The sequence below is a fragment of the Saccostrea echinata genome, unplaced genomic scaffold (genome assembly GCF_033153115.1).
Source record: "Saccostrea echinata isolate AGI-Se365-2 ecotype Australia unplaced genomic scaffold, CSIRO_AGI_Sech_v1 ptg000077l, whole genome shotgun sequence".
Classification (NCBI taxonomy): domain Eukaryota; kingdom Metazoa; phylum Mollusca; class Bivalvia; order Ostreida; family Ostreidae; genus Saccostrea; species Saccostrea echinata.
In genome coordinates, this window is record NW_026889826.1 from 937,755 (window position 1) to 963,181 (window position 25,427).

The 25,427-nt window shown below is 31.3% G+C and overlaps 2 protein-coding genes across 2 annotated transcripts; both read left to right on the forward strand.

Annotated features, from left to right (window-relative positions):
- The first annotated feature begins 529 nt into the window (after positions 1 to 529).
- LOC133176609 (uncharacterized) lies at positions 530 to 16,930 on the forward strand. Its single transcript, XM_061311718.1, has 12 exons — positions 530 to 570; positions 2,594 to 2,746; positions 3,246 to 3,328; positions 3,779 to 3,850; positions 9,985 to 10,099; positions 10,243 to 10,374; positions 10,534 to 10,607; positions 10,933 to 11,004; positions 12,413 to 12,602; positions 13,872 to 13,960; positions 16,465 to 16,579; positions 16,674 to 16,930. Exons 1-12 carry the CDS (start codon positions 540 to 542, stop codon positions 16,916 to 16,918), a joined length of 1,371 nt encoding a protein of 456 aa, XP_061167702.1. The 5' UTR covers positions 530 to 539; the 3' UTR covers positions 16,919 to 16,930.
- A 3,737-nt stretch (positions 16,931 to 20,667) lies between these two features.
- LOC133176610 (uncharacterized) lies at positions 20,668 to 24,409 on the forward strand. Its single transcript, XM_061311719.1, has 12 exons — positions 20,668 to 20,684; positions 20,808 to 20,983; positions 21,201 to 21,280; positions 21,383 to 21,454; positions 21,568 to 21,661; positions 21,794 to 21,949; positions 22,292 to 22,365; positions 22,459 to 22,530; positions 22,752 to 22,938; positions 23,291 to 23,391; positions 23,606 to 23,705; positions 24,158 to 24,409. Exons 1-12 carry the CDS (start codon positions 20,668 to 20,670, stop codon positions 24,391 to 24,393), a joined length of 1,365 nt encoding a protein of 454 aa, XP_061167703.1. The 3' UTR covers positions 24,394 to 24,409.
- Positions 24,410 to 25,427: the final 1,018 nt, after the last annotated feature.

Sequence of the window (25,427 nt, forward strand, 5' to 3'; positions counted from 1 at the left end):
GTTATTCCCCTTTAATTCCCATTTTGGCTATAGATACATAGAACTTAATACTTAGCTATCTTCCACCACTCATGAGACCCTAACAAAATGTTATGTGTGTTGATAAGGGGACCAACAAAGTTTTGTGCATCAACTGTTGACTTGTCTATAGGTTTGTGATGAGATTTAATAAACAGTTATGAAGACCATATGGAGTTCCTGTGTAAAACATATACAGTGGAATGGAGATATATATATTGAGGCCAGCCTGTTACAGTATATCTAACTAGCATCAGGAGGTGTTTATAAACTACTGATCATCATGATATATGGGTTACAAACAAGTTACCTAGTAATGATTTTAGTTTATAATTCGAGATCTGAAAAAATATAATTAACTTCTCTATTTAAAAAATAAAATCAATGAAATGAACATTTCTTTTACCAATGTCATTTTCACATACAGGAGTTTTATAGCTCACCAATAGTAAAATATACAGCAATATACAGAAACACAATGTAATGCAATACAGGGGTCAGAGAAGATAAGACCAGGAGTCATGGCTGCGTGGTTAAACATGATCTCCCAAGGTAAGTTTAGATATTAATTGATAAAGTAAATATTTCAATTTTATTAATGAAAAGATATTTTGTTACGGTGAATTGGGAGTAAAAGTGTTTTACTAAATTGTGTCCTTTTATTTCGTTTTCTTTATCAATTTTAGAAAAATTTTCTTTGATGTGTTTTAAACCTCATATACTCGAAAGTCTTTGGAGTTCTGATAGACTGTAAATATACTAATCAAAATTTCTAAGTCCCCGGGCAAGTTTTTGCGTTACACTGCTTTTATATAAAATTATTTTGACAATATAAGTTAACAAGTATATATGTAGGATAAAAAAGTAACAAAACAATTATTTTTTTCATTCAATCAATTTTTATTGAAGCGATTTATCACAAAATGCAGAAACGTGTAGGAACCCCAGAATTCAAAATTCGCAACATTTCTTTATTGAAGATTATTCTATGTGTTGACTAGGCCTCCCTCTAGTTCCGCTAGATTTTGCGGCTGGAAAAGCTGTATCCGGTCTATCGTGTTCCATAAATGCTCTCGAGAGTTGAGATGTGGATGACAAGGGTTCTGACCGAAATTGACGGTGCCTTGCCGACAATATTAAGCCTACATTACATAACATCTCCCTAAACGCATTCCCAGTCCTCCAGTTTGTTCCGTACAATTTGGACACTGATCAGACTTCCATGGATTTTTAATGTGTGGCGAGCAGTTGCTCATGCAATACTTTCTATTTCCATTACTGGAACTCTTCAAATCAGAGGCGCGTTTGGCCGTCTGACTGGGACAACAATGACGTAGCGGAGAATACAAAACATGTCGATCTCAATCCAATTTTGAATGTTTAATGAATTTGTCATTCCAGTTAAAGAATAGAAGAAATAATAGGCATATGTGAGATTGCGAAAGGCCAAAATTTATCATCCATTGATAAACATTACGACGTTTCCGAGGCATGTACATTGTATTTAGAGACGAACCGTCAACACTAAGTCTTGTCAACAACTTCCTGTGGTGAAAAAATTGACGTTGTTTTTTCTACTTCTTATGCATGTTAAGTCCACAACAATACAGTGTCTCATTTGCATGTTTGTTACGCGTTTTTTCATCGACATTCAACATACTGTTTACATGTTGTTACATGTAGGATTGTCCCTGAAATCCCGCCAGATTTGTACATTTTCCGACTTTTTCACAAAAGAGCACACTAAGAACTATAACTCTTCCATGGTGGAAATAGAACGTATTAGGTTCCTTCCAAAAAGGGACCAGATAAACCCTCGGATGGTTTTCTTGTCTCGATTAAAAATCTTGCAATAATTTTAAGGATTTCAAGTAAGCTATATTCGTCTTTCGGACCGTATTTTTAAAGGTTGTAAGAAAAATAAACACATACAGCGAAAGAAACCAACCTTTCGTGAACTACAAACAGATTGGACCATGTCAACTTCTCTTGCACATTCTTGTGCGGACATGCACCACATTTTATTCATTTTTTTCGTAAACAATTTAAGGTAGAAAACACATGGAAACAAACAATTAAAAAATACACACGAAAAACATAATTATTGAAAAAAACTCGCACTTCATGCTTTTTAACAAGAGCTGTCACGGTAGAGTAACTTCATGTTCAGTTACAATTTTTTTGGTCTTAACAGGTAAGCATTGTAAATTGCAGGCAAAATAGCAAGCCACTATATAAATTAATCAGATGGTTTTTAAATTTTTAAAATAATAAAAGTGGGGACTTAGAAATTTTGACAAGTCTGTATGTGTACAACTGTGTGCTTTATCTAAAAACCAGCATTGATAGAATTGGGTTATGCTATTTAAAATGTTATGGAAGATATTTGCAGGCAATGCTTGTCAATACTTCTTATTCTTATGCTTGAAATGTGAAATGCTGAGGTTCTTATGCTGATTTATGTAACAGGAAATGATCCTATATAGATTCAATTAAAATTTTATCACCTTTTGCCAAGCAATTACCTTTTCTTTTTATAAAGTGTAACACTGATTACCAATACGAAATTTTTCAGCGGTCTTTGTAGCCCTTTTTCTTGCCCACTATACGTCATCATGTGACGACATCAGTACATCTGCATGTGAAAAATTTGCCTCACAGAATCCGTCCATGTGTAGCTTTGGTACCTGTTACACGTCCATCTGTGCGAGGTTCTGTAACAAGTGTGGTGAGTATAATCTTAGGAAATTTAATTTGAAAACATTTTGAATACATTACATGTATAAAATTAATTGAAAATTCAATTGTGAATTTGACTGAACATGAAAATATAAAAGAAAAGGAACACTAAAAAATATAAATAACATTTTTCTTGCAAATGAATATCTGTTACAAAGATTCGTTGTCTGTTATCTTAGTACTTGTATCCCTGCAATATGCTGATGCAGTATTTCATATATCAACCCCTTTATATATATATATATATATATATATATATATATATATATATATATATATATATATATATATATATATATATATATATATATATATATATATATATATATATATATATATATATATATATATATATATATATATATATATATATAAAATTTATTTTAACATAACTACATTGTAAATGGTAACATGGAAGGAAGGTATCACCAGTTCTAAGTGGTACAAGTTAAATTATGTACAGATATCTTAAAAATATATTATTTTAGAGTTGAAAAGATGCTATTCATGTGGGGAAGTGGACAGGACGGAGGACTGCAATACGACGATTGAATGTCCAAGCAGGGACCACGTACGTATTTAAACAAATGGATCCCCCTTTTCGGTAATACTTATAAGATGCTGTTGCACATATTGATTGATTAATTGATATGTTGTTGCTTAAAACACAGTCAGTAGTCTGTCAATTATACTTTGGCGGCTGCTAATTCATATAAAAAGAAACTCTTTCATCAATACCTATCAATAATGATTTTATTAAAATAACTGGTTAAAAACCAGTTTTAACTTTATAAATTCGTCTAAGAAAACATGCATTTGTATTTCCCTACTTTTATAAATAGAATTTAATTAATGTGTTTGAATTTTAACGTTTTGCTCTAATTAAGTAGAAAAATTGTTTTAATTGAGATATATACCATATGTATAACACATTTTAATTGATTACTTGAGGACTACTATATAGTTGTTATTTATGAATACATCTTCTTATTTTTCATGTTATATGGTTTTTCTATCTTAGGAATGCGTCTCTGCCAAGACATTTACTGACACGTTTAAAGAGGTCTACAGTCTTGGATGTGCTTTGGGGAGCGTAAATATTTTATGTTACCTACTCTACGCCAAAGCTTAAAAGGAGCTTTTCTGATCAATAAGTGTACATGTTGTATTGTTTGTCATCAGTAAACTTATCTCATTTTCGATTTGGCACATGAATCCGTAGACTGTATGGGTTTCAACTTTCTTCACTAGGAAAGCAACACCCTTTTTAAGGGAAAATATTGGTGAAAAAATACGAAAAACTAAAGTAGATCACGTAAAATATCTTTTCAAGAACCATTTGGCAAGAAAATATTAAAAAAAAATGAGAAAGCTTCTATGATGTGTACAAATTAAATGTTGATAGAATTACCCCCTGGACCTGGGTTGAGGCCACTATACCACAACTATGTTTTATCAAATCATTGCTTAAGAAATCTTTTCGGTAACGATAGAGGTAATATTAATATATAAGCATTTTTATGTAGTGAAGATTCAAGTTCAAATTAGCCCCCTGAATTAAGATGGGCCTCATCAGAGAATCAAAGTTTAATATATCTATATTTCATGGAAAAAAATCATGCAAAATATCAAAGAATAAAAGGGCTTCAATTACTCATAGTAACATATAATCATTTGAATACTAGGTATAGTTTGACCAGTTTATTAGTATCTCTTTGGTTGTTATTTAACAACATAGAGATCAAAGCAACATATTACAATTATAACAACATACATGCGTGAGCAAAACATGTAACATATATACAAAATGTGTTTATAATTGCATCATATTTCTATATATATATATATATATATATATATATATATATATATATATATATATATATATATATATATATATATATATATATATATATATATATAGATGTTATTAACCAGGAGGTTTGACTCTCTCGTTTACAATTTTTATAAACGAACAAAGTTTACTTAATAGCTTAACATTTTTGGAAGAGAACAATTCATTAAACTTGATAACATTTAGTCTTGTAACATAATATTTGGGAATATACAATTTTCTTTCATCTTTTAACTTGTTACAGCATAAAATATAGTGAAATTCGTCACCTACATCATTTTCACATAAAAGACATATTCTATTATCTCTTTCAGTACCTTCCCATCTTCCCGTTTCAATCGGTAGTTTATGATTTGATGTTCTGAATCTAGCTAAAATTTGTTTCTTATGATTACTTAAGACGCTATCTACATAAAATTGGCATCCAAATTTTGAATTTTTAAATAGATTATATATCACACCTTTTGAAGAATTATTGTAGTTTGATTCCCAATTTTGTTGAAACTGATCTAGTAATTTTTGTTTCAAACTTTTAATTAGCCAAGTACTATTGAATAATTGGTTCTGATTCCATATATTACTGTATCCACAATCGTCTAAAATTGATTTCAAATTCTTAAACCATTTACATTCATTTCCATTGTCAAATTTTGCACGAAGTAATTTGTACATTAAATTGCAATATTTTGATTGTTTTCCACTTAAAATTTTTGACCAGTATGCAATAATTCTTGTTTTGATATGTACAGTTAAAGGTACTCTCCCTAATTCACCATATATCATAAAATTGGGAGTACTTGGTTTTAAATGAAAAAGCATTTTACAGAATTTTAGGTGTACTCTTTCTATAATTTCAACATTACCATAACCCCATACTTCACAGCCATATAACAAAATTGGAACAACAATCTTATCAAACAAATACAATTGATCATCAAGAGAGAGGTGTAATTGATTACTTTTTTTCAAAATACCATACATAGCTTTAGTCGCTCTTTCAGTAGCATATTGTTTTGTCTTAATTAATGAACCAGTTGATGAGAATATAACTCCAAGATATTTAAAACGTTTGACAATTTCAATTTCATTGTTATTGTAATAAAAAACATTCTGTGGTGTACGTCCCTTTGAAAAAATCATTATTTTTGTTTTTTCAATATTAACCTCAAGTTTCCATTTTTCACAATACAATGAAAAACTGTGCAATTGATTCTGTAAATCTTCAGGTGATTCGGCGAGTAAAACTGTATCGTCTGCATACAAAATAACCAACATCTTTAACAAAATACCAATTAAGTTCTTGTTCAATCTCATATGATATTGTTGAGACTCCAATATTATTATGTGTAATTAAAAAAGATTCTACATCATTTAGGAATAAAGCAAATAAAAATGGCGATAGGTTTTCCCCTTGTCTTACCCCTATTTTGCATGGAAAGTATTCAGTAACCATATCATTTACAGCTATTCTCGATTTACTTTCAGAGTACATTTTCACTATCACATTAAAACATTTTCCAGTAATATCATTTTGAATAAGTTTTTGCCATAGTCCTATTCTCCATACATTGTCAAAAGCAGCCTTAAAATCTATAAATGCACAATACATTTTCTTTTTCAGTAAAAAGGATAATTCGATTAACGATTGTAAAGTGAAGATATTATCTATTGTAGAATAATTTGATCTGAAACCCCCCTTGATTTTCATTCAGTATCTCATATTGTTCAGCATAGTTATTTAATCGCTTAGCTAAGATAGATGTAAATAATTTACTCATGCAGCTTAATAAAGTAATAGGTCTATAGTTTTCAGGGGCTTTGTCGTCCCCCTTATTTTTATAAATAGGCAAAATATTACCAACAATCCAAGCTTCAGGTAAAACCGCTGAGTTAAAAACAATATTAAATAACATAACATATATAGGTAACATAAGACTAGTGGAAGATTTTATGTATTCGTTAAAAATTTCATCACTACCAGCACTTTTGTTATTTTTAATACTTGCTATTGCTTGTTTTATCTCATCTTCAGTTATCACAGAGTCTAATCTTTCATGAATATGTGTACCTATATACTCATTTGATATAAATTCTTCACTGTTTACATCACCCTCGTTAATATTTTTAAAGTATTCGTAAAATTCATCTATATCAATATCACATTTTTTGTTGTTCGGCCTTTTATTTATTATTTTCCAATAACTTTTTGGATCTTTACTTCTCAGTTTTCTAATTTTTTTTCATTACTAAATTTCTATGTTTTTTCATACTTTTATCCATGGTATTTTTATATTTTCGTTCATTTACACGAACTTCTTCTTTCAAGATACTTAAACCATATTTTCTAAACATTCGTTTTGATTTCCGAAATTTTTTCCGTACTATTTTACATTCTTTGTTAAACCACTCCTTTCTTTTCTGTAGTTGTTTACTGTGATTTTGTTGAGCATTGAAAACTCCAAAAGTTTTGCGCGCCGAGTTAAGCAATAGATCTGCAGTGTTTAAAAATATTTCATTTACCTGGTTTTTATCCAGATTATGAATATCAATATTACTTAAGATATTTTTTATTTTGTCTAGATCATTCAAATTAATATTTTGACAGAATTCTTCTGTTTTATCATTATCCCAAGATTTTATCTTTTGACGCGAAGAGTTATTTTTATTTTACATTTTTTCACATCTGGTTAGGAAGTTATAAGTGTCATTTGAGGTATATGAATTCATACCTATTTCACAAAAAAGTGGCATATGTATATCTGAGTATAACCTACTAAAATCTAGTATAGAAAATTTAAGTACATATTTCAAAATTCAACACTACTTATACAGTAATCAACCACACTTGATTTTGTTGTAGTAAATTTACCCTCTTCAAGTCTTCCATTCAGCAAATACATATTGTTATTTTTACAAAAATTTAATAAATTATTTCCAAAGTTATTCTTCGTTTTATCTAATGATTTTCGTTTCCTATGTATATTTATCTTTTGTAATTCAAATACATTTGAAAGACAGTCTAAACTGGGATCATCTAACTCATATTCTTGATTTGATATGTCATTTGGTTCAATAAAATCATCCTTTTCAGACGTTCTTGCATTAAAATCTCCAATTAGGCATATATGATTAAATTCACTCTGTAGATTCAGAAATTCAAGTTCAATTTCTTCAAAAGCTTCCCTTGAACTATATATAGAACTTTCTGGGGGTATGTAAACAATTCCTAAAATCAAATCTTCATCTGAATTAATTAAAAAAAAGAATTTAATCTTAACCAGTGAACAAACTTACAATTTGTGTGAATAATAGTTACAAAATCTTTAATAGATTTTTTGTATCCAATTACAATACCACCAGTACGTCTGTTAGAAAATACGTGTCTATTTTTAGCATCAAAGAAAAAATCAGTATGATCAATGGGTGTAGTATCATCCGTTTTTGTCTCAGTAAAACACAGAATATCATAGGAAGAAATAAATGTAGAAAATTCTGGGTAATTTAAACGTCTACTTAGACCACAAACATTTAATCCTAAGATTTTAAGTCTGCGAGCATGTTCAGTGAATGAATCGAGAGAGTCGGTTGGATAAGTGTCCACTAAATTGTCACGTGGTAGATTTCCTCCTAGGTTATCCTACCTTTGACTTACTGAGCCGCGTCTGTTGAATGGTTGGAATTCACGGGCCGCTGGAGATAGGCGCGGATCTAGATTGTGAGGTGCGGTGTTTTCCTGTTCGTAATCTGTCAGCACAAATCGTTCGCCGTTAATATAAAGTTTATCCATAATCAGTTGCGCTCTCTTGCCCTGTCGTTTAGCTGCTTTGTAGTGCGGGTACAGTAGTTTACGGTTTTCGTTTATCTCCTTGGGAAATTGTTCGAATACACTGAATTCTGGGTCGCTTTGATCGCCCGGACCACCTTGATCCCGAAGGGCAGTGATAACCGTAATTGAAGTTTTTCGGACTTTTTCACGGTCCTTAAAGTTTACAAATTTTGCCACAACTGCCCGAGATTTTGTCTCTTGTTTCCGGCCCATGCGGTGAACTCGATGAAACGGAATTTCATCTGTTATTCCAAGTTTATCAGTCATAAATGCTTTTAACGCTTGTTTACATTGTTCTGCACTTTCTTCTTTTGGTTCATTAATACCAAGGAATATTAAGTTGTCCCTCATGGACCTTGCTTGTAATTCATTTTGCTGTTCTTTAAGGTTGGTCAGTTTGTTTGTAATAGTTGCCATTTGTTCTTTAAGTGCCACATTCTCTTTTTCTATATTTCCATGCATTTTTTTTGGAAATCTTCATTTCTGCTACTATCTCTTTAGATGTTTTTTCATTCTCATCTAATTTGTCACTAGTGAATGCAATGCTTTTTTCTATTTCTGACATTTTTGTTTTTAATTCGAACACATCTGTTGTGACAGTATTCATTGTCATTTCAAATTTGCTGATTCGTGATTCAATTTGGTCAAGTTTATCTAGTTTCTGAAAAACTTTGTCAAGTGTTTTGGCTAGATTATCTATTTTACTGCCGTAATCAAATGGCTGCATTCCGCCCTGATATTGTTGTACCTGATGTACAGGGGGTACAGGTCCTACGGGTGAAAAGCTGTAATTCATTACGGGCATTTGCGACATTTGTGGAATTTGGTATGTATGATTTTGATTGCTTTGCATACTCTGACTGTTCACTGGGGTTGAAAATAACTGGTGAGAGATTCTTTGTGTGTCTACATTGTCTACATTGTCTTGAGACGTACTCATAACACTTACTTTTCTTTGTTGCGCTTCACTGCTCACATCTGGGCCTTCTTTTCTTTTCTTGCCTTTCTTTGATTTATTTCCACTGGAACCACTTTCAGGTGTTTTAGGCCCCATAACACACAGTTGATATCGTTAGATTAATCTCCCAAATCTTTCCAAAGTTCCAAAGTTTGTTTTATAACAAAAAAATTAGTTTAAATCCAGAGCTCAAAAAATCATGACTCTCATTCAGCTCACGCATGCGCATTCCGTATAAGTTGTCTTACTTTGTTAATATGACTCCTAGAACTACGATTGGGGCCACAATAGGTGTTCAAAGTTTTATGTATGAATAGAAAAAAAAACTTCCGAAGAATCCACAGGCAACAGTTAATCATTAAGGTTATGCAAACAATCATTACATTCTCTGGTCTGATAGATTTAACATACAATAAAAGGGTTTCTTGTTTATTCGTTCAATTCACCAAATCGGATGTTTGACTCATCCAATGTTTTTGACCAAGGGTCAATTTATTTAAATTAATATTTAAACTATAATTTTTTTTGATAATCCCAATGTTTGAAGTAGTTACTTTTCATATATTTAATGATGACTGTTATATTCAGGTTTGTGACAATGCTAACGATAACACAGTGTGCTGTTCCTCTGATTTGTGTAATCACCATAGAACTCCAGCAGCAGCTAATCCATCTCCTATTGTAAGGTCAGAAAACGGCCAAGGTAAGTTAATATTTGTTTTCAAATTGATGACAGTTTATCCAAAAATAAAACTCTCCATAGTTTCTTCTTTTCAATGTTTTGTATAGAAAAATCTAACCTGCTAATGAATCGCCATTTTCCTTATATATGTTCCACGTGATTAGTCAACCGACAGACAGACACTACTTGTAGTGATGTACACACGGGGGCGTGTCAGGACCTCCTGTCAGTCAATGCCAGTATCTGCCAAAACAGCTGTATCAAAACACTGTGTCCTTTCACATGTGGAGAATGTAGTAATAACTATTCAATTTTCTTTTCCTTTTGTTTACAGTTGGATGGTATAATCTAAAACAAATTTAAATTAAAAAGATAAATTTCATACTAGATCCATACAGTCTTTTTTTTTTTCTCTGGATGCTGAACATTTTGATTTATAATTGCTTTTATTTAAGAGCAATGTTATCACTGTGACTACGCCTCAGACTCTGTTCAGTGTGCATCCACAACAGTCTGTAATCATGGCGAGGTTAGTAATGCACTTATGTGGTCCTTATTTTCCAGGTTACATTTTTTAATATCTCAAAAAGTTATTATCATCATTAATGTATTTATGTAAATTATACTTTGCATAAAGTTTTATTATAGAACAATTTCGGGGCTTAAGATGCTAAATCACAATGCTAGCAATAAATATACAAATTATGTTTTAACTATGCACTGTAAAGTATCCTAAAAATCAAAACCTCAATGCATATAAATGTGTGTTTATATGAAATTATGCATAGAATTATTATTTAAAAACAAGTATAATTCTTCGTTTGATAAATCCTTAACTGTCTATATATTTTCAGCATTGTTACGGCATAGAAACGATCAATTCGTACCAAGAGCATGGCTTCAGACTTGGATGTGCACCAAAACCAGTAAGGATCTTTATTTTACCTAAGACTTACTTGGGTTTTTCTTATATATATATATATATATATATATATATATATATATATATATATATATATATATATATATATATATATATATACGAGGGTTGTTCGGAAAGTTCGTGGACTATGCCGATCTTCGTCATACTATCTTCAAGAAATTAAAAATGAGCACATTCTCAAATGTAAAAATATTTATTTTGTTTAATTGTGAAGTTTCATTCCATGTAATTTAATAGAATCCATGTTATTTAATTTCAAAATCAATACGTTTTGTAACACGGAGCAAACTCAACAACAATGTAACGTCAAAAACATACCGACATGAGATTCTCAAAAAAACTATCCTTATACATTTCACACAGTACTGCCCTATACCAGTGCAATCATTAAAAACTTTTCTCTATCACCTTAAATTTATTTTGCTAACAATTGTTCCAGTAGCATCATTTTGTTTGTCAATGTTATATTTTTTTCACTGCATAAATGTGCTTTCACAAGATCAGCATCTGTGAAGCGCCAAACCCTTAGCATGATGTTTCGATTTTTTCAATGTTTTTAATAAGATTTTTAGAGATAATCCGTTTTCTCACAGATCACCATCGTCTAAGCAGAGTAGTCTATCATTCAAATACCCTTGTACCATGTACATATACATGCATGGCTTTCTTTTGATACATTTCCTACTTCCTCCGGCATTTTCAGAGTTTTTTTCTGGAGTTTTCCAGAGTACAACACAAAATTCTATGGTTAGCTGCTGCTCCGTGACGTTCTACGACGTCATCTTTTTTGCCTTTTTCAATGAAGACTGCCTATCTTCTAAAACCGATTTCTTTTCAACGCAGCAAAATATTACGTCATAATTTGGAATCAGAAACGATGAAACAATTCTTAATTTAAATGTGTAGAATTTTTCCGTTTTTGTGTCATTTTACAGAAGATATGACTTCAGACATTATTCAGTGTTATGATTGTAATTTACAAAATTATGACCTGCTTCGTGATCCGATTTTCGCATTTTTTAAGTCTAATTCATTTTCAAATAATCCACGATATTTTAAAAAAAATTTAATACACATCATTTGAATTCACTGTTGAAACATTTCTTCCAAATTTAGGTATAATATGACGTTAAGTAAAAAAGTTCTGACGGTAGTCCATGAACTTTCCGAACAGCCCTCTTATATATATATATATATATATAGAGAGAGAGAGAGAGAGAGAGAGAGAGAGAGAGAGAGAGAGAGAGAGAGAGAGAGAGAGAGAGTGTATATGTATATGTATATATATATATATATATATATATATATAGTCTTATAGCAATTAAACAGCAAAAATTACATTTCCTCATCTGCATCAACTTATTTCCGTCATATCTTTTCAATGATGTCAGGTGTGCGATCAGCTTTCCTCTGTTGTTGTCAATACTTTCGGTCGAAGGTCAACTCGTGCTCTGGCAGGTGGATGTTGTGATGGCCATCTATGTAACAACCACATCAAGGCAGTGACAACAACGACGACAACAACAACAACGACGACAACCACAACTACTACAACCCAAGATCCAAGTAAACATTTTAGCAGTTGTCTACATTTACTTTAATTTCAATCTGATTGTAACTAACCTATATGTGTATCAATTTTATTGAATGTGTTGGCCACATCAAATAATGCACTCATACAATGATGGTTTTTTTTCTGATATTATTTCATTAAAGGTATTTCCATCCTTATGTGATGTCATATGTTTTTGCAAATAATTTTTTCTTTGCTTTAACTCTGTGCCCTGTCCAATACTAATGCAGTTAATGTTTCTGGATATATGTTTTACAATAGGTATAACTAAAACATGGCAAAGAAGAAAAAAAAATTCTTCGATTAATCAATTATATGAATTTATGCAATGTTAATAATGCTTTTAACCAAAAAAGAATGTTTTTATAAGCTGGACACTTCTCATTATTTATACATGTATATGTTTATATCTTAAAAGGGTGGCGATCTATACACATTTTTTGATCACTTACTGCATTTTGACCTATATAAAGTGGAAAATTATTTTTCTATATGAAACCCATGTATTCATAATTTATCCTTGAAAATAATCTATAGTTTCAAGTTTTAAAAGTAAGCAAAGTTGAATATAGAAGAAACTGCAGGAGAGCAGAGAATCCAAAGTAATGCTACTGAAACGGATTTACGTACATATATTAAAAGGACGAGGTATGGTAACGGCCGAACCTGGCCCCTTATTTGATGTAAAAATCAGAACACAGTTAAAACTGTGATAGTTTGTAGTTAAGAACTTAAAATGAGGCTTGTTTTAAAACCAACGCTAATTTTGATTCAAAGCTTGCACGGAGGCCACAAGAGAGTGCAGAAGTAGGACACTTTCCCGAATTTCCTCAATTCTGGTGAAATTTTGTCAAATTTGAGATACTTTTCACTTCGGGAAACATAGAACACAAGCTTGCCTATCTGAGATTTTTAAAGATTTTTAAGATACATCTGATACTAATGTATGATATATATATAAATTTAGTAGATAGGCAAGCTTGTGCTCTATGTTTTCTGAAATAAAATGTGCTGTAAAATCGATGAAAAATTGCATGAAGATGAGAAAATTCGGAAATTGACATATTTACTGACCTTCCTGTGACCTCTGTGTAATCCATAACTTAGAACCAATACTCATTTTGTGGCAGGGATGCTAACAGGTTCTTATTGATAAATTGTTGAATCATTCTAAAAGACACCCCAAATCAGGGGCCAAAAAGGGGTCTTAGCATTGTCCTTTCTTTTTTATGCTTTTATGAATAATGAAAATGTAAGATTTTCATTAAAAATTTCAGGATGTCAGTGCTCTGGAAACTTGCATTACCAATATCACAACGAATGCTTTTTTATATCCGACACTCGTAGTGATAAACAACATGGAAAGGTACAGAGAATGAATTAACTGTTTTAAGTAAATCGATATTGGTAGATAGCTGAATTCATTTTACTTAGTATATTATGCAATGGTTTATTGATTAGCCAGAAACTATGAAGTTTTCATTTTGCTGACGGTCACTTTCACCTTTTCAATAACAAGCAATCTTTTTCTGGCAGCACTATAACGTTTTTGACATTTTTATTTCCATTTCCCTTAAATGATGCAGCAGCAAAAATTAAAAAAAGAACAAAAATCTCCTGTTTTCATACTGATGGATCATTCCTAGATTATGTAAAAAAAAAAATCCTCGATGTAAGACAAAAATACTCCCTAAAGCTTAATTTTACCGTCGTCGACATATAATGGAAATATGCGAGGGTCATTCAAAAAATACGTAGAAAATATCGCCCCTCGTCATATCATTTTCAAAAAATTGAAGATCAAGACATTATCATATGCAAAAACATTTATTTTGTTGATGTGAGCAGATTCATTTTATTTTATCAAATGGAACTAATGTTACATCAATTTAAAATCAACATAGTTTTGTCACCACTGAGAACGCTTATTACAGTAACGTCAAAAACATAAACGTCACGAGTTTCTAAACATACATCATCTCTTCATTTCACACACAGTCTATGACGCCTTACACATATATCTTAAAAGTTTCTTTTCAATTTTATACTTAGTTTGCAAACAGTTATTAGAGTACCAAGATAATTCGTAAATGTTTCCCAATTTTTTTACCGCATGACTCTGCTTTCACTAGTTCCGCAAATGTAAAGCCAACACCCCTTTTCACGACGTTATTGACGGTTTTGACCAGATAGTTTATTTCCTTGAAGGTCGTTCGTCGTCCAATAAAGAGTCTATAAAACTAAAACAAAAAAAAAATTCCCGTGACTTTCGATATATTTTCTGCTTCCTTCAGTTTTTTCGGAGTTTGTTATAGAACTTTTCTGAGTGCAACACAAAATTGTGTCGCTATTCGCTGTTTCGTAACGTCCTGCGACGTCATTTTTTTTCCTTTTTAAAGAAGCACTACTTGTCTTCTGAAATTGATTTCTGTTCAACAAAACAATACTGTAGATCACTAAATTTTCGCGACACCTTATTTTCGCGAGATAGTTATTGGCTCTTTATAAGCGAGACATAATTTTCACGAATTGTTGTTATTCCTCAATATAATCTTAAGGAATACAATTATACGTGAGAATGAAATTTTCGCGAGTTAAATGTCTCATGTAATTAAGCGAAAATAAAGTTCTCGCGAATAAAAAGTGATTTACAGTATATCACATCACAATTCGGCATATGAAATGATATAACCATGCTCAATTTAAATATTTTATTTTTATTTTGTTTTAACGCCATTTTAACGAAATATGACTATAGACAATGTATAGTATATTGCGATCACATTACTAACATGTAACTTGCTCCGTGATCTCATTTTTGCAGTTTATATTTTTAATAAATTTGCAATATATATTGATATACATGTATTTGAATTTTTAATTCAAATTATTCGGTTTTATTTTTTTAAAAAATCTACTGAATTTGATCATAATATAAAGTTAAATAAAAAAGCTATGACAAAAGTCTACATATTTTTTTAATGACTCTCGTATGTATTGTTCGTTGTACAAAAGATTATTTACATGAGAATGAGTGCTCAAATATTAAAATGAATCTTTTATAGGCCTATAGTCTTCATACTTTTGTAGCTGTGTTGTTTTAAGCAATGTAGAGTGTAAAAATTGCATGTCTCTGCCTTGCATTTGAAATACATAGTATACAGAAAACTGTAGATACATTTCAAGTGGTTTTGAACATATCTTTAAATGTTCTTTAAAACACTTTTAAATATAGACTGCTTTATAAAATTAACAATATCAAAATTTTATCCAGGCATTTTACTTTGTTGCAATTTTTTGTACCTTGTACTTCCTACGTAGTGAATACATGTTTCAGAATCGTTATGCCATATTAAATTAATGTTAAAATATATGTTCTACTAACTACCGCTAAATATCCAAAGGTCGATTAATCAGATCATTTTAAATATTGAATTAGTTTGAAACATCTCATGGTATTCTTTAAATTCTTCAAATGTATGATATGAAGTGCCAAGCTCTCTGCTTCTGCCATATTGCCAAAAAGAGTTTAAATTAAACTTTAGACTCTTTCATTCCTCAATTTTAAATATTTCCTTGAAAAAATCTCTTAAATATGCAAAATTATTGGAAAAATGAACATACATGGAATGCTTAAAACCCTGTCAATTTTTTTTAAGATTCTTAAACAAAAATTCGGAATTGGAGACTAAATGCTTTTTCGACAATTAATCGATTCATGACTAGGATGTTGAAAGGTTGTGCAAACCATCATAAAAAGCCTTGAACTTTTATCAAATGATTAAATCTTTCTACCCAGAAAATCCAATTATACCTCATTCCAATTATGACGTTATAAAATGCTATAATTAAATCATCATCATTTAATAGGACTACTGCCGTGCTCACTGTGGACACCTGGCTCGGTTCTCCTCTACTTCCGACGTTTATGACGTCTCACATTATTTCTACAATCATATTTCATATACAGGTTCATCCTTTGGGGGTATGTATAAAATATTTTTTAAAAAATTGTGTTGTTTGTATTGGTATACCTATATGAAAGTATATATATATAATGTGAATCACTTCTTTTTTAGGCTTTCTGTCGCATTATTATCACAATACAATGTTTGTGGACGCAGTGAAGACACACTTGAGTCATACTCATCCAAGATACATGTGGGAATCCACTGGCCAATCTGTCCCTTCAAGTCTGATAGATCTTCACAATGTAAATACAACATACAGGGACATGTGTACTGTATTGGCACTACGAACGCATAAAATTCATGCAGAAGATTGTTCCGATAGCCATTACGCATTATGTCAATTAAATCATTAAAATATTCACATTTCTTGCACAAGTTATGACCATAAGTGTTCCTTTTTTATTTGAATCATAATTGTACAATCATGAATGAAATATGGAGATAAGGAACAATAACCAAGCTCAAAAGTTCATTGAAATATAGAAATATAGAATGCTGTACAATTTAAGTCGCGTAAACCAGCATTAATTTTTGATTTAGGATTTTCCTTTTCATTTACTCACCTAAAATGCAGGCTTTTATTCGATATTAAACTTCAAAGAACATGTCGCAAATTTAAAAATTCACTTTCTCATGATCAGCCATCTCAAATATCCGACTTTTCCACAGTTGATACATTTAGCATGAAAAAATATCAAAAAAAAAAAAATAAATAAAAAAAAAAAAATAAATAAATAAATAAATAAATAAATAAATATGCATACACATATCATGTTATTAGCTAGTCACTCAGAATACGTTTTTTATAAAATCATTTTCATTCTGAATGTAAAATGTATTTAAAAGTACGAAAACTTTAGAAATTTTTAATAAAGTGTTTTCTATCATTATTTCAAATAGTGAACAATTCTGCAAAAATTACAATTGCTACATCATGATCCTCAGGTGCCATGTCTTACAGCAATCCCTTGATTTCCATTAGTATTCATTGTGACCTTTTATTAGAAGACCTGTTTTTGTACATGCATTTCTGATTCTGAATCGGAATTTATTTAAAATTTCTACATAAAAAGTAGTTCTTACTATAGTCAATTTGAAAATTAAAGTATATCGACGACGGTTGCCAGTTGAACTCGACATAAGGACACCATAGAGTATGAGAAATCTGTTTTATATGAGGATATTATAGCTCTAGATAAAGAAAACAACTCAAATTTATAATAAAGAGGATAACTTCAATTTTTTTTTATTGATATGACAAAATATCAGTGTCCTTTGCATATAGCTTTTTTTCCATTTGATTCCATACGCAAGATCAAATACCCCAAACGATTAATTTCTTAACTGAGGTTCTCCAAAAAATTGATTGCTAAACCGAGGCTGATAAATAAATGTCACAGATATATTAATAATCTTGCTAGCATGTACAATTTTGTTCTTTGGTAAGGTATTGACTGACGTTATTCAAGAAAATTGTAAGGACATTGATTTCATTCGGCCTTCTTTACAGATTACTGCATTTTCCTGATTAAGACATAGGGCTCACAGTGGGCGTAATCATTTGATGGGGAATATGTTTAAACTTGTTCAATACGAATCGAGATATAGCAAACGCTTTTAGAATCCCTGTTGTAATTTTTAACAATTCCTTGTAAAAATTTTATAACGAACTCGGATATAGCAAATTAACTTATATAGCGAACTGATTTTGTGTCACCTAGAGGTTTAAAAATAACGAAAAGTACATTTTACATAACAAAATTTTCAAAGATCTCAATATTTTTAAATACTGAAGAGCATTATCATTGTAAGCATTCATATTTGAAATTCACTCCTGAAATTCAATTTATTTAATACTTCCCAAAATACATTTGAGAGTTATACTTGAAAAATATATTGATTGTTTGTTTGTTTAGTCCCTTGCCAGATTTTTTCATTCATGAGACTGGTTAAGGGCTTCAAATTTAGACCTTTACTCTGCACTCAGGCTCATTGAACAGTTAGGGCTCTTTATCATGCCAACGCCTACCGTTGCACTGAACCTCTGTTTTAAGGTCTCATCCGAAACTTTCACTTTTAGTGCCGGACGCTTTGCGAACAGGCACTATCTATGTTGAAGTCTTAGGTTTGACTGGACGCGCACCTAATATTCAAACTTGATACCTTCAAATCAGGAAGGAGCACCCCGCCATTTGGCTACCATGACCGGTCATACTTGAAGCGAAAACGATATTGCGAAATCTATTTTTATTCTTTAACGAATTCTTTATATGGTGAAATGAATTACGAATATAGTGAAAATAGCAGGGGCCCGTTTTACAACAGAAATTACGACTAAGACCAAAAACTTAAGTAGATTGTAGAATGTTGCAAAATTAATTATTCTGTTTGAAATTGATAAAATAAAAATATCTTTCTAAATTCTTTTTAAAAAGAATAAAACCGTTTTCAAATTCATAATAAATAGAAAGTAATAAGCATAATTAAATTTTGGTCTTAGTTGTAAGTTCTTTTGTAAAACGGGCCCCAGGTCCCCAGGATTCAGTTATAACCGGGTTCTCCTGTACGTATTTCTTCATACATGGCATCGTATTCATCTCTGTTGTCCTGCTCAAAATTCACGTTCCAGTTTGAGTTCGAGAAATCCAAAGAAATCTGTGAGTGAAAGATTTGACCAACATGCTTGAAGACAAGAAGAACTTTTCGAAGAAAATGAGTAAAACGAATAAAGACGTATATTCTGAATTGAGTGATGGTCAATGATATTAACTGAGTTCCTCGTAGCCACACTAACTGGATTCACAAAGACCAAGTGGAATGAAAAAGACATTTTCAAATTATTGAAAGACCAAATGTTTGCAATATATGGTACTTTTTTTTTTACATTTTCAACAGTGAAATACTGTGATTTATTTATTGAATAAAAGTGATATTCTCTCAGTGTGAAATGATACGAAAGTGAAATTCTCTTACAGTGTGAAAGGATATCAAAGAAAGTAAAAATTAATTTTTGTCTGTCACCAGATAGAGATAGTAAGTAAATCGTCTTGATAGAGACTAGAACTGCCAATTTGTTTCCAAATATGTAGCTAAAATCCATGTTAGAATGTTTTTTATCTCACAATTGCTAAGCTATGACGTCTTAATTACTCAGCTATGACGTTACAGCCTATGGCACTGTGTTAAGAAAAGACATAGGCAAAGGGAATTCAAAGAAAATGTAATAAACAGAAAATTTAATGTTTTGTAGCTGGATATGGAACTTATTTCACTCGTGAGACAGGATTTTTTAAATATTTCACTCGTGCTTCGCACTCGTGAAATTATCAAAAAATCCTGTCCCACTCGTGAAATGAATTCCATATCCAGCTACAAAACATTGAATATCCTCTATATAGACACCAAGGCCAGATAATTTTAGGAAATGTATTCAAATCTATATTTTTGTGTGTCTTTATGTTATTTTTCAAAATATTATGGGCATATCTTTATATTTAAAAAAAAAAATCTTTATTTCATTTAATTTCTACAGTATTGCATTAATATGTCGTAACCACAAAGCAAGATTGCACTGCATCAGGACAGGCTGTTTTTAAAGAGGAAAAATAATCCTTCTTCGGATACAGAGTTTGTGGTTTATATTGTGTTTGTGTTTTTACTTTTTATTTGATGTAATTCATACAAAATTCATAGGAAAGAACGTACTGATCTTGGAATATACTGCGGATAAAAATTGTGAGGTTAAAAAAAGGCAAAAAAAAATTATCATACAGCTGAGACTTCACTTGTGTTGCACATCAATAGCATGAGAAAATAAATCAAAAAAAACAGTCATTCAAGCATCTGTACGTGTATCTTCAATTAAGAAATAATACATCGCGTTTTGTTAAATAAGAAATAGAAATATCCTAAATAAAAACACCTGCAAATCGTGTTTTTCTTAGAAATAACTGAAAGACTTTGACTTCGAATTAAAAAGTCACGTGGAATCTTTCGTCTGCAGATTGTTTTCCACTTAGTGTCAATCAAATGATTAGAGTCACTTATACCTTATCAGAAATTTTGCACTAGTTTACCCTTTTTCAACAGACATGGCTACAATATGGAATTCAATATTTGGTAAATATGCTACTCTTTTAGTATTTCACTTATTAATTATTATAACTCAACTGGAAAGCAGATACGTACTCTCATTGATAAAAAGTTTTGACTACTAACAGGAAACATTTTTTGCTTTATCAGTATCGAATGCATTTCATGTTTACTTATTATAGTGAGTTTCACTGTGTTCACAACGGGACTCCTAGCTTGTGATGACATCGATGCTGCAGCCTGCGTCAGACTTGCTTCATCACATCCAAATATGTGTAACGAAACATGTTTTGCTTCTATCTGCAAGCGACATTGTGGACTTTGTCGTATGTGAATATCTATTTTTTCCCATTTGTTGTTCAAACTAAATTTACCATAAAATTCATGTTAATGTAACATCGAATATTCAATATTACAAAACAAGATTTAAATCATTGAAGCAATTAAATTTATCTACTGTTGCAGTTTGAAATTTTCTGAATTCAATCGAAGTTTTTATGAGGCTTACATTTACTTTTTTACAATGTATAAACGTTTCTACAGCACTAAAATGTTACACCTGCCATGATATTGCTAACCCCCAGTCCTGTAACGTCTCAGCGGAGTGCCCATCAAACGATCACGTGAGTTTATATAAATCTACCTTAAACTTAAACCGACTCTCAAATCTTCCTCAAGTAGCTGGTGTGTAGTGTTAATATCTTTTTTTTTTCTTTTTCGAACAGAGGTGTATCTCAGTGAAATCGTACACGGATGACTTTCGTCTTGTTTATAAATTAGGATGCGCACCATCTTCGGTAACTCCAAAACATTATTATGATATTTGTGTTTAAAATCTTATTTTAGAATACAAACATTTTTCAGGAATAGCATTTTAAATACATGTATCTGGAAACATTTTCTCATTTAGATCTGCAGTGGAACAAACTGTTGTACTTCAGATTTATGCAACAATAAAGCGAATACCAAGCGACGATCAGAGGAAGAAAAGAAAGAAAGTCCAGGTTATCTGAAGGATATTCTTTAAAACTTAGATGCTTAAATTGTTTCCATTGAATTATCATCATTTTCCTTAGTCATAATTAAATAAATCAAATCGTAACTATCAAACTACTAGTCGAAATTTCATGTTATAGTTACCATTGTAGTACCCAGCAGACGACAGACGCTGAACCCGGCCTGTGCTGACGTAGACAATCTGGCCTGTACGCTATTGTTTACGTCAGATACTGACATCTGTCAGAATGATTGTGTTGCCAACGTCATCTGTCCTAGACTTTGTGGGAAATGCAGTAGGTTATTAAGACTTAATTACAACATGTATATAGGTATTCATTTTTGTATTAAGCCCCCACGTAATGTGCCATCTAAAGGAAATTATACTAGCTCTTTTTACTGATGAAAAATGAATATTTGAACAAAAGATGAAAATATTCAGTCTTTAAATTGTTAATGAATGTCAGCATCACTTAATCCATGTATAAAATCTTTTAATGTTTCCGCCATATCATTCCTATGAATTTTAATATGGTGAACATAAAATCACATTTTGTCTCATTGTTTTTCTATTAGTATTGTTAGAATACTTTCGTTTTCAATTAGAAATATTTAGCACCAGGACTTTACTTTTTTAGCTGAGTGTTATGATTGCGATCACGTGCTTACAACAGAACGCTGCAATCATTCCAGAATATGCAAGGCAGGGGAGGTTAGTTTGCAAAATTTATTTGTACTATTTACAAGAAATAAAAAATAAACAAAGGAACATGACTCAAAGATTTAACATCAACGTACATTGCAGGTTTGTTTCACATTAGAAACTTTGAACTTTGATCTTGAACATGGGTTCCGGATGGGTTGTGTGCATCAACAGGTACGGTAGGCACTTGACTTTACAGAATATATTTCCCCATGAACAGACAAATATGTTTGTTTGCTCTTTTAGTATAATTATATCTGTTGAAATTTTTCAAGATATTTCTTATGCAAAAGAAAATTAACGAGAAAAAAATATCAAGGCCTTTTTTAACTCTTGTATTTGATATGACCATTTCCTCAAAACCATCTAAGTACGTATAAAAATATTTCTGAAAGATTTGCGATAGAATCACGACACAAGTTGGCAATGTATTCGGACGAAGATCTGACAGCATAGAAGTATCAATGACGGGTGGTTGTTGTCATGGTGATCTGTGTAATCACCACAAACTGACTCCGGCAGCCATATCTACACTACCACCAGTCACTACAATGCAAACCATTCCCACCACTACATCTAGAAGTAAGTTTGATTTAAATTCTTTAACAAATAATTTTACTTTGATACCAGGAGACAGCCATTTTTGGTTATCTCGAAGGAAATATTTTATATAATTGATCTACCATGGACATAATTTTTTATGACTGATAAACAATACTGTAAAGCTTGAATTCCTTTCGGGGATATTTTTCACAGGGGTTCATGAAATCGTTAAAATTATTTCATTTTATTTGTTCCATCCCCTAATGATTTCATTATATATAATACTTTAATGTAAAATGTGCTTTTTTTACAGTTGCAATCAACGAACAGAAGCTGTATAGTATTTTTAGGCCTTGCATGTCTTTTGTTGAGATTTTTTTTTTATTTTCAGCGTGTTCGATGGTAAGTGGGTGTCCTTTTAGTCCTGCGGCGAGAGTGTTCGGAAAATGTTACTTCCTCGGAGCAACTATGATGACATGGCTGAATGCTAAAGTAATTTTTTCATTGTTGGAATGTACAGTCATGTATTAATTTAAGCATAAAGGTAAAAAGTTTAACTTAAATGTATTCTTAGGATATGTGATTAATTTGATCTAAGCATAGTATATATAAATCATTAAAAATCTGGAAAGGAAAAAAAATTATAAAAATCATTTAAATTTATAAAATGCTATTACATTAAACTTAATTTCGTAAAATATTGCAGTCTTTTTGTGAGTCCCACTGCAGTAATCTAGCAGTGTTCCACGATTCTGGGGATCTGCGACATATACTTAATGCTGTCGGTCACGACGACAATCTCGAACGTAGGTACTTATTCACCAACTATTAACTAAAGCCACTTACGTACGAACAAAACATAACAAACTCTTTCAGTAACAGACCAAAACTTTTTCCACTTCTAATTGCTTAGCATATTGGCCTTAACAACATTTTTCAATAATCCTAGTAATTAGCACATTTTCATTCACCGTAGCAATGAGATTTCTATGTACTCTTGGCTCACCTAAGCCAGAGCAGTCTCTGAGCTTAACTGATCACATACCATTGTCTGCCTGATACCTATTGACTGGTTTTGTATAACCACTTCACAACTTTGACTTCTGTCACAGAAATCTATGTTATTACATCAAGTTACAAAAGAAACTTTTCTGTTTTGCTCTCCATGTTAAGTGACACTTTTGTCGTTCAGTCAAGATCCTGATGTATGTCTCAAATGCATTTAAAAATAGATTTTGTTTCAATTAATCTATTGTAGATCTACCAGCCGTACATCGTCATAATCTACCGGATGTGTTTGTGGATGCGATCAATCCCGCCCATTCGGGACAATTCATTTGGGAGACAACCCTAGAGTTTGTTCCAAACTCAATGTTTGACAACCCAAATTCAAATCATTTGCATAATTGTGCCGTTGCTCATAACGGACACGAGTTACGTGGAGTTAGTTGCACTGCTACATATTATCCCTTGTGCCAATCTAAACAACAATAAAATATTGTAAATTTTATTGATTTACAGTTTTTTTTAATATGGCATCGTCCTTTTAAAGGAGTGGACCCTAACAAAATTAATACTATAGTAAACTGTAGTTATGTTTTGTTAGTGGAATGCCAAATTTTTTTTCTAAGAACTATTGTAGGTAGAGTAGAGAGTTTTATCATTGTATAAAATTTCATGATATCCCTAACAAAGACTTGCTTAAGGTAAATTATTGTTAATCAAGTAAACTTAAAGTTTCTATATAGTACATACACTGAATCTCTACTTGAATTCTTTATTTTACTTTAATGTTTTGCCACTTTTTCTATAAAGATTTATATAATTAATATCGCTAAATCTCAAACGAATAATTATTATAATAAAAATTGAGAGTTCCAATGATGTTTCTTTTAAAATAGGAAATCACATTAGAAAATTTAAGAAATAAAAATGTCATATTAGATACCTTGACTAAGTTTTATTTAAAACAATATGTTCTAGTTGACATATACCAACATATACCGCAGGACGTAGACAGGGAAAAAATGATCTAATGTTTTGTTGTACCATTATACACTTCCACACAGTCAAGTTCTGTCATTGAAAGGTTATAATCACGCACAGTGGAACATGTTAGCAAACATATTGGTTGCTTTGCAGTTTATCTTTGAAATTCAACTTGTTTTCAACTACTTTCTTTCAGTATCCAATGAAAATATTCAAGGAAAAATCACTTCTCCCTTCAACTGTTTACCTGCAATTTACCTTATTTAAAACAATATGTTCTAGTTGACATATACCAACATATACCGCAGGACGTAGACAAGGAAAAAATGATCTAATGTTTTGTTGTACCATTATACACTTCCACACAGTCAAGTTTCTGTCATTGAAAGGTTATAATCACGCACAGTGGAACATGTTAGCAAACATATTGGTTGTTTTGCAGTTTATCTTTGAAATTCAACTTGTTTTCAACTACTTTCTTTCAGTATCCAATGAAAATATTCAAGGAAAAATCACTTCTCCCTTCAACTGTTTACCTG

Coding starts and splice junctions, on each gene's coding strand:
- LOC133176609 (XM_061311718.1), top strand. CDS start 540: ATGGCTGCGTGGTTAAACATGATCTCCCAAG. Junction 3,329..3,778: donor AATGTCCAAGCAGGGACCAC/GTACGTATTTAA, acceptor TTTCTATCTTAG/GAATGCGTCTCTGCCAAGAC. Junction 10,608..10,932: donor CAGTCTGTAATCATGGCGAG/GTTAGTAATGCA, acceptor ATATATTTTCAG/CATTGTTACGGCATAGAAAC.
- LOC133176610 (XM_061311719.1), top strand. Junction 20,984..21,200: donor GCGACATTGTGGACTTTGTC/GTATGTGAATAT, acceptor ACGTTTCTACAG/CACTAAAATGTTACACCTGC. Junction 23,392..23,605: donor TGACATGGCTGAATGCTAAA/GTAATTTTTTCA, acceptor AAAATATTGCAG/TCTTTTTGTGAGTCCCACTG.